The sequence below is a fragment of the Oncorhynchus tshawytscha genome, unplaced genomic scaffold (genome assembly GCF_018296145.1).
Source record: "Oncorhynchus tshawytscha isolate Ot180627B unplaced genomic scaffold, Otsh_v2.0 Un_contig_2553_pilon_pilon, whole genome shotgun sequence".
Taxonomy (NCBI): Eukaryota; Metazoa; Chordata; class Actinopteri; order Salmoniformes; family Salmonidae; genus Oncorhynchus; species Oncorhynchus tshawytscha.
In genome coordinates this window covers 47,501-57,388 of record NW_024608317.1, presented here as the reverse complement: position 1 = coordinate 57,388, position 9,888 = coordinate 47,501, and the positions used below count along the sequence as shown (strand labels likewise).

The following is a 9,888-nucleotide window of genomic DNA, read 5'->3' as shown; positions in this document are numbered from 1 at the left end:
ATCCAGTAGTGCGTTCCGTATATTTTGGTAACGGGGGGGAAACCCAGCAGGAAGTGAACCCCACGTGCCGCTGTGCTCAACCAACGAGTTACAGAGGACCATGCTTTATCTATCTATGGCCTGGTCCCCTTTAAATGTACTGTCATCTATGGACCGTTTGTTCATTATTCCCTCATCTATGTATTCATCCACAGGTTATATATCATTATATATATATATGTCATTTAGCAGACTCTTTTATCCAAAGTGCCTAATTATTTTGTTAAATGTATGTGTGGGTAGTCCTGGGAATTCAACCCATTATCATGGCCTTGTAAGCCCTGTGCTCTACCATTTGTGGTTAACTTTTTTACCTTTATTTAACCCGGCACGTCGGTTATGAACAAATTATTATTTTCAATGACGGCCTAGGAACAGTTGGGTTAACTGTACCTTTCAGCTCAGGGGATCAGAACCTTTTGGTTACTGGCCCAGAACCACTTTGCTGCCCCACCTTGTCAGCTCCCCAGGTTATTCTAACCACTAGATGCCAGCAACCTTTTTGCTGCCCCAGGTTACTGGCCCAACGCTCTAACCACTAGGCTACCTGCTGCCCCAGGTTACTGGCCCAACGCTCTAACCACTGGGCTACCTGCTGCCCCAGGTTACTGGCCCTAACCTCTAACCACTAGGCTACCTGCTGCCCCAGGTTACTGGCCCAACGCTCTAACCACTAGGCTACCTGCTGCCCCAGGTTACTGGCCCAACGCTCTAACCACTAGGCTACCTGCTGCCCCAGGTTACTGGCCCACGCTCTAGCCACTAGGCTACCTGCTGCCCCAGGTTACTGGCCCAACGCTCTAGCCACTAGGCTACCTGCTGCCCCAGGTTACTGGCCCAACGCTCTAACCCCTTGCCGCCTCTGCAGGGGCTCAGATATTTGATGACGTTTTATCTCTCCCCAGGTCCACACAAGATCAAGTTCATCCCAGAGATGGTGGGTCCCATCCTAGAGATGACTCTGGTCCCAGAGATAGAGCTGAGGAAAGCTACCATCCCCATCTTCTTCGACATGATGCAGTGTGAATTCCACTTCACATGCAGCTTCCAACGGGTCTGTATCAGTCAGTCAGTCTGTCCATCAATCAGCCGGTCAATCAGCCAGTCGATCAATCAGCCGGTCAATCAGCCAGTCGATCAATCAGCCGGTCAATCAGCCGTCAATCAGCCAGTCAGTAATTCGGTCAATCAGCCTGTCAATAAGCCAGTCAGTCAGCCTGTCAACAATCGTCAGTCAAACAGCCGGTCAATCAGTCAGTCAGTATATTAATCAATCAATCAATCAGTCAGTCAGTCAGTATATTAATCAGTCAGTCAGTATATTAATCAATCAGTCAGTCAGTATATTAATCAGTCAGTCAGTCAGTATATTAATCAGTCAGTCAGTCAGTCAGTATATTAATCAGTCAGATCTACCAATCAATCAGATGTATTGATAAAGCCCTTTTTACATCAGAAGTTTCTACAAGAAGGGTTAACAATAACCCCACGTTGACCCCAAAGAGCAGAAGCACAGAGGTCAAGGACAGGTGGTAACATCCTCTAAAACCTCACCCTCCCAGGAGACTAACGTAATGTTGCTAAATGTTTCCAGCTCTGAATTGACTCAGAGTGTAGTTCTAATGTAGCGTTGTCAAGACCATGTACTGACCTTATTACGACCAGGTCACATGTCTTCCATGTACTGCCCTTATTACGACCAGGTCACATGTCTTCCATGTACTGCCCTTATTACGACCAGGTCACATGTCTTCCATGTACTTGCCCAGTCTGACTCCAGATCCTCCCAGTCTGTCTCCCAGATCCTCCCAGTCAGTCTCCCAGATCCTCCCAGTCAGTCTCCCAGATCCTCCCAGTCAGTCTCCCAGATCCTCCCAGTCAGTCTCCCAGATCCTCCCAGTCAGTCTCCCAGATCCTCCCAGTCCCCCAGATCCTCCCAGTCTGTCTCCCAGATCCTCCCAGTCTGTCTCCCAGATCCTCCCAGTCAGTCTCCCAGATCCTCCCAGTCTGTCTCCCAGATCCTCCCAGTCAGTCTCCCAGATCCTCCCAGTCTGTCTCCCAGATCCTCCCAGTCAGTCTCCCAGATCCTCCCAGTCAGTCTCCCAGATCCTCCCAGTCTGTCTCCCAGATCCTCCCAGTCTGTCTCCCAGATCCTCCCAGTCAGTCTCCCAGATCCTCCCAGTCAGTCTCCCAGATCCTCCCAGTCAGTCTCCAGATCCTCCCAGTCAGTCTCCCAGATCCTCCCAGTCTCCCCAGATCCTCCCAGTCAGTCTCCCAGATCCTCCCAGTCAGTCTCCCAGATCCTCCCAGTCAGTCTCCCAGATCCTCCCAGTCAGTCTCCCAGATCCTCCCAGTCAGTCTCCCAGATCCTCCCAGTCAGTCTCCCAGATCCTCCCAGTCTGTCTCCCAGATCCTCCCAGTCTGTCTCCCAGATCCTCCCAGTCTGTCTCCCAGATCCTCCCAGTCTGTCTCCCAGATCCTCCCAGTCTGTCTCCCAGATCCTCCCAGTCTGTCTCCCAGATTCTCCCAGTCAGTCTCCCAGATCCTCCCAGTCAGTCTCCCAGATCCTCCCAGTCTGTCTCCCAGATCCTCCCAGTCTGTCTCCCAGATCCTCCCAGTCAGACTCCAGATCCTCCCTGTCAGACTCCCAGGTCCTCCCAGTCTGTCTCCCAGATCCTCCCAGTCAGTCTCCCAGATCCTCCCAGTCAGTGTAGAAGTAGAGACTACTACTATGTACCCTTTAGACCCTGGTCTAAAGTAGTGCACTACTACCCTATAGGTCCTGGTCTAAAGTAGTGCACTACTACCCTATAGGACCTGGTCTAAAGTAGTGCACTACTACCCTATAGGACCTGGTCTAAAGTAGTGCACTACTACCCTATAGACCCTGGTCTAAAGTAGTGCACTACTACCCTATAAACCCTGGTCTAAAGTAGTGCACTACTACCCTATAGGGCCTGGTCTAAAGTAGTGCACTACTACCCTATAAACCCTGGTCTAAAGTAGTGCACTACTACCCTATAGACCCTGGTCTAAAGTAGTGCACTACTACCCTATAGGTCCTGGTCTAAAGTAGTGCACTACTACCCTATAAACCCTGGTCTAAAGTAGTGCACTACTACCCTATAGGTCCTGGTCTAAAGTAGTGCACTATTACCCTATAGACCCTGGTCTAAAGTAGTGTCCTCAAGAGCGATCCGTCTCTTTTCCTCCAGAGCGAGCCATCTCTCTTCCTCCAGAGCGATCCATCTCTATTCCTCCAGAGCGATCTGTCTCTCTTCCCCCAGAGCGATCTGTCTCTCTTCCTCCAGAGCGATCCGTCCTCGAGAGCAATCTGTCTCTCTTCCTCCAGAGCGATCCGTCTCTCTTCCTCCAGAGCGATCCGTCCTCCAGAGCAATCTGTCTCTCTTCCTCCAGAGCGATCCGTCTCTATTCCTCCAGAGCGATCCGTCTCTATTCCTCCAGAGCGATCAGTGTCTCTTCCTCCAGAGCGATCAGTCTCTCTTCCTCCAGAGCGATCCGTCCTCGAGCGATCCGTCTCTATTCCTCCAGAGCGATCCGTCTCTATTCCTCCAGAGCGATCCGTCTCTATTCCTCCAGAGCGATCCGTCTCTATTCCTCCAGAGCGATCCGTCTCTATTCCTCCAGAGCGATCCGTCTCTCTTCCTCCAGAGCGATCCGTCTCTCTTCCTCCAGAGCGAGCCGTCTCTCCCTGACTGACACAACAACAGCAGCACATCAAGCAGGCAGTTCACGTTGGAGCAAACGTCCAACTATAAGTGGATGTGCCGGCTCACCTTCATTTTGTCGTCTTTCTGGGAAGAAGGGAGTAAAAGAGAGAGAGAAATAGAGAGAATATTAGAGGATGTGTCTTCCTGTCATGGTCTTACTCCTCATGCTCCCTGCTCAGCCATAGCCAATCACAGGCAGATAAAGAGAAGTTACTGAGAGTCATCAGACTGATAATGAAGTGATTTAATATGAGCTCACAGTCCACCAGGCTGAAAGAGAGGTGATTATAAACCACGAGGAGAGGTCCTCTCAACCAAGAGAGATTGAGAAGAGACAGGGGGGTGGAGAGACAGAGTGGGAAAGAGAGGGAATAGAGTGGGGGAAGGAGAGAGAGAGAAGAGAGGGGGAGGAGAGAGATAGAAGAGGGGGAGAGGGTATAGAATGGGGGAAGGAGAGAGAGAGAAGAGAGGGGGGAGGAGAGAGGGGTATAGAGTGGGGAAGGAGCGAGAGAGAAGAGAGGGGGAGGAGAGAGAGAGAAGAGAGGGGGAGGAGAGAGAGAGAAGAGAGGGGGAGGAGAGAGAGAGGGTATAGAATGGGGGAAGGAGAGAGAGAGAACAGAGGGGAGGAGAGAGAGAGAAGAGAGGGGGGAGAGAGAGGGTATAGAGTGGGGAGGAGAGAGAGAGAGGAGAGGGGGTGTGAGAGAGAGGGTATAGAGTGGGGGGGGAGAAGAGAGAGAAGAGAGGGGAGGAGAGAGAGAGGGTATAGAGTGGGGGAAGGAGAGAGGGGGAGGAGAGAGAGAAGAGAGGGGGGGAGGAGAGAGAGGGAGTAGAGTGGGGGAGGAGAGAGAGAGGGAGAGGGGTGAGAGAGAGGGTATAGAGTGGGGGGAGGAGCGAGAGAGAAGAGAGGGGGAGGAGAGAGAGAGAAGAGGGGGGGAGAGGGTATAGAATGGGGGAAGGAGAGAGAGAGAAGAGAGGGGGAGGAGAGAGGGTATAGAGTGGGGGAAGGAGCGAGAGAGAAGAGAGGGGGAGAGAGAGAGAGAGAGGGGAGGAGAGAGAGAGGGGAGGAGAGAGAGAGAGAAGGGGGAGGAGAGAGAGAGAGAAGAGAGGGGGAGGAGAGAGAGAGGGTATAGAATGGGGGAAGGAGAGAGAGAGAACAGAGGGGAGGAGAGAGAGAAGAGAGGGGGTGAGAGAGAGGGTATAGAGTGGGGGAGAGAGATAGAAGAGAGGGGGAGGAGAGAGAGGGTATAGAGTGGGGGAAGGAGAGAGGGGGAGGAGAGAGAGAGAGAGAGGGGTATAGAGTGGGGGGAGAAGAGAGGGGGAGGAGAGAGAGAGAAGGGGGGAGGAGAGGGGAGTAGAGTGGGGAGGAGAGAGAGAGGAGAGAGGGGGTGAGAGAGAGGGTATAGAGTGGGGGAGAAGAGAGGGGAGGAGAGAGAGAGAGAGGGGGAGGAGAGAGGGGTATAGAGTGGGGGAGGAGAGAGAGGAGAGGGGGTGAGAGAGGGGTATAGAGTGGGGGAGAAGAGATAGAGAGGGGGAGGAGAGAGAGGGTATAGAGTGGGGGAAGGAGAGGGGGGAGGAGAGAGAGAAGAGAGGGGGAGGAGAGAGGGTATAGAGTGGGGGAGAAGAGAGAGAAGAGAGGGGAGAGGGGGGGAGAGAGGGAGTAGAGTGGGGGAGGAGAGAGAGAGAGGGGGGGTGAGAGAGGGGTATAGAGTGGGGGAGAAGAGAGGGGGAGGGAGAGAGAGAGAGAGAGAGGGGGGAGGAGAGAGAGGGTATAGAGTGGGGAAGGAGAGAGAGAGAAAGAATGGGGAAAGAGAGAGCGAGGGAGGCAGAAGAGGGAGGCAGGATAGAGACTAATGAATAGAAGAATGAGCTGTGCTGATTATGAACGGCTGCTCTCTAATTGCAGTTTGAGAATGAGATCATCACCAAACTGGATCACGAGGTGGGGAGGGGGCAGAGGAGGCAGGCAGTACAAAGTCCTCTTCCACAAGATGTGAGTGATGCTGTCAGTGTGTCTGTCTGCCTGTCTGTCTGTCTGTCTGCCTGTCTGTCTGTCTGTCTGTCTGTCTGTCTGTCTGTCTGTCTGTCTGTCTGCCTGTCTGCCTGCCGGTGTCTGTCTGTCTGTCTGTCTGTCTGTCTGTCTGCCTGTCTGCCTGCCGGTGTCTGTCTGTCTGTCTGTCTGTCTGCCTGCCTGCCGGTGTCTGCCTGTCTGTCTGCCTGTCTGCCTGCCTGCCTGTCTGTCTGCCTGCCTGTCTGTCTGCCTGTCTGTCTGCCTGTCTGCCTGTCTGCCTGCCTGTCTGTCTGCCTGCCTGCCTGTCTGTCTGTCTGTCTGTCTGTCTGTCTGTCTGCCTGCCTGCCTGCCTGCCTGCCTGCCTGCCTGCCTGCCTGCCTGCCTGCCTGCCTGCCCTCTCTCCTCGTCTCTCTCTGTTTAATTTAAGGTCTTTATGTCAGAAACATGTTTCAAATGTTATATTATTGGCTATGTACGGTGTGGTAACAAATGTTATATTATTGGCTATGTACGGTGTGGTAACAAATGTTATATTATTGGCTATGTACGGTGTGGTAACAATGTGCAAGTAGTTGAAAGGTAAAATAAATAAACAGATATGTTGTATTTACAATGTTCTCATGGCAACGGTCACAAACAGGAAGTTTATTAATTCTTTGTGGATCTGTGTAATCTGAGGAAATATGTCTCTCTAATATGGTCATACATTGGGCAGGAGGTTAGGAAGTGCAGCTCAGTTTCCACCTCATTTTGTGGGCAGTGAGCACATAGCCTGTCTTCTCTTGAGAGCCATGTCTGCCTACGGCGGCCTTTCTCAATAGCAAGGCTATGCTCACTGAGTCTGTACATAGTCAAAGCTTTCCTTAATTTTGGGTCAGTCACAGTGGTCAGGTATTCTGCCGCTGTGTACTCTCTGTGTAGGGCCAAATAGCATTCTAGTTTGCTCTGTTTTTTGTTAATTCTTTCCAATGTGACAAGTAAATATGTTTTTGTAATTGTCCTCTCCCACCTCCCTCCCCTCACCTCTCTCCCACCTCCCTCCCCCTCACCTCTCCCCCCTCCCTCCCCCTCTCTCCCCTCCCCTCATCTGCCTCCCCTCTCTCTCTCCCCTCACCTCTCTCCCATCTCTCGCTCTCACCTCTCTCCCTCCTCTCCCCCTCTCTCTCCCCTCTCCCCCTCCCCTCTCTCCCCCTCACCTCTCTCCCCTCTCACCTCTCTCCCTCTCTCGCTCTCACCTCTCTCCCTCCTCTCTCTCTCCTCTCCCCCTCCTCTCTCCCCCTCCCCTCCCTCTCTCCCCTCTCTCTCTCTCTCCCTCCCCTCTCTCCCCCTCTCTCTCCCTCCCCTCCCTCTCTCCTCTCTCCCTCCCCTCCCTCTCCCCCTCTCTCTCTCTCTCTCTCTCTCCTCTCTCTCCCCCCTCTCTCCCCTCCTCTCTCCCTCCCTCTCTCCCCCTCTCTCCCTCCCTCCCTCTCTCCTCTCTCCCTCCCCCCCCCCCTCCCTCTCTCTCCTCTCTCCCTCCCCTCTCTCCCCTCCTCTCTCCCTCCCCTCTCTCCCCCTCCTCTCTCCCTCCCCCTCCCTCTCTCTCCTCTCTCCCTCCCTCTCTCCCCCTCCCTCTCTCCCTCCCCTCTCTCCCCCTCTCTCCCTCCCTCCCTCCCTCTCTCTCTCTCCCTCCCTCCCTCTCTCTCCTCTCTCCCTCCCCTCTCTCCCCCTCCTCTCTCCCCTCCCCTCCCTCCTCCCCTCTCTCTCCCTCTCTCCCTCCTCTCTCCCTCCCCTCCCCCTCTCTCCCTCCCTCCCTCTCTCCCCCCTCTCTCCCTCCCCTCCCTCTCTCTCCTCTCTCCCTCCCCTCCCTCTCTCTCCTCTCTCCCTCCCTCCCTCTCTCTCCTTTCTCCCTCTCTCCCCCCAGTCTGTTGGAACACTGCAGGAAACACAAGTACCTGTCTAAGAGTGGGGAGAGCTTTGTGAACCTGGTGGTTCGTCTGTTGGAGAGGCTCCTGGACTACAGGACCATCATGCACGATGAGAACAAGGAGAACCGGATGAGCTGCACCGTCAACGTCCTGGTAGGAGAGACACACACTGTTCTATGTTCTGTTCCGTTGTGGACAGATGTCTGGCTGCGTCCTGCTGCGATGCCTAGTAACCTGTCTTATTGTGAAGGACACTTTACTTTCCAACTGTTGGAAAGACATTTCAGATTTATAAACACCAGCTGCATAATATTCATGATTTGGTATTGTTGTGATTTGTTGTTGCTATTTCACTGTCGTAGTTAAAGCATTTCAGTTTTGTTCATAAACTATTTCAATGTTTTCATCCTCAGAACTTCTACAAGGAGATAGAGAGAGAGGAGATGTACATCAGGTAGGAAGAGGTCTTCATCATCATCTTCCTCAACTACACTTTTCTGTTGTTCTATTGTACTCAGTGCCTCTGTGAAGTCAAGGCCAGGTGTTTCTGTACTCAGTGCCTCTGTGAAGTCAAGGCCAGGTGTTTCTGTACTCAGTGCCTCTGTGAAGTCAAGGCCAGGTGTTTCTGTACTCAGTGCCTCTGTGAAGTCACAGTCTGCCCTAGCGGTCCATCAGTCTGCCCTAGAGGTCCATCAGTCTGCCCTAGCGGTCTGTCAGTCTGCCCTAGCAGTCCATAAGTCAGCCCTAGCGGTCCATCAGTCAGCCCTAGCGGTCCATCAGTCAGCCCTAGCGGTCCATCAGTCAGCCCTAGCGGTCCGTCAGTCTGCCCTAGCGGTCTGTCAGTCAGCCCTAGCGGCCCGTCAGTCTGCCCTAGTGGTCTGTCAGTCTGCCCTAGCGGTCCATCAGTCTGCCCTAGTGGTCTGTCAGTCTGCCCTGGCGGTCCATCAGTCTGCCCTAGCGGTCCGTCAGTCTGCCCTAGCAGTCCATCAGTCTGCCCTAGAGGTCCACCAGTCAGCCCTAGCGGTCTGTCAGTCAGCCCTAGCAGTCAGCCCTAGCAGTCTGTCAGTCTTCTCTAGCGGTCCGTCAGTCAGCCCTAGCGGTCCATCAGTCAGCCCTAGCGGTCCATCAGTCAGCCCTAGCGGTCCATCAGTCTGCCCTAGCAGTCCGTCCAGTCTGCCCTAGCGGTCTGTCAGTCAGCCCTAGCGGTCCGTCAGTCTGCCTAGTGGTCTGTCAGTCTGCCCTAGCGGTCCATCAGTCTGCCCTAGCGGTCCATCAGTCAGCCCTAGCGGTCCGTCAGTCTGCCCTAGCGGTCCATCAGTCAGCCCTAGCGGTCCATCAGTCTGCCCTAGCGGTCCATCAGTCTGCCCTAGCGGTCCATCAGTCTGCCCTAGCGGTCCATGTTGTCGTCTAAAAGTGTTTACCCAGGACCCTATTCCCTAGTGTACTATTGTTCTTGACCAGTACCCTATTCCTACATAGTGCACTACTATTGACCAGTACCCACTATTCCCTACATAGTGCACTACTATTGACCAGTACCCTATTCCCTACATAGTGCACTACTATTGACCAGTACCCTATTCCCTACATAGTGCTACTATTGACCATTCCTACCCTATTCCCTACATAGTGCACTACTATTGACCAGTACCCTATTCCCTACATAGTGCACTACTATTGACCAGTACCCTATTCCCACATAGTGCACTACTATTGACCAGTACCCTATTCCCATAGTGCACTATTGCCACCTACTAGTGACCAGGACCCTATTCCTATATAGTGCACTACTATTGACCAGCACCCTATTCCTATATAGTGCACTACTATTGACCAGGACCCTATTCCCTATATAGTGCACTACTTTAGACCAGGACCCACAGAGTGCTCTGTTCAGCAGTAGTGCACTATGTATGGACTCGGGGACCATTTCAGACACAGTTGACTCGTCTCTGTCCGTTGTCACCATGGTGACGTCATATTGAAGCCCACCAAGCTGTGTACCGTTGTCACCATGGTGACGTCATATTGAAGCCCACCAAGGTGTGTACTGTTGTCACCATGGTGACGTCATATTGAAGCCCACCAAGCTGTGTACCGTTGTCACCATGGTGACGTCATATTGATGCCCACCAAGGTGTGTACTGTTGTCACCATGGTGACGTCATATTGAAGCCCACCAAGCTGTGTACCGTTGTCACCATGG

The 9,888-nt window shown here is 53.1% G+C and overlaps 1 protein-coding gene across 1 annotated transcript in view; it reads left to right on the top strand.

The window, feature by feature from the left end:
- Positions 1-973: 973 nt before the first annotated feature.
- LOC121843445 (dedicator of cytokinesis protein 1-like) overlaps positions 974-9,888 on the top strand; it is a gene marked incomplete at its 3' end in the record, with an annotated part of 47,262 nt that continues 38,347 nt past the window's right edge. Inside the window, exons 1-4 of the mRNA XM_042313036.1 lie at positions 974-1,059; positions 5,674-5,760; positions 7,679-7,835; positions 8,096-8,136. Coding sequence (XP_042168970.1) covers positions 974-1,059; positions 5,674-5,760; positions 7,679-7,835; positions 8,096-8,136 — 371 coding nt within the window. The remainder of the gene's footprint in view (positions 1,060-5,673; positions 5,761-7,678; positions 7,836-8,095; positions 8,137-9,888) is intronic.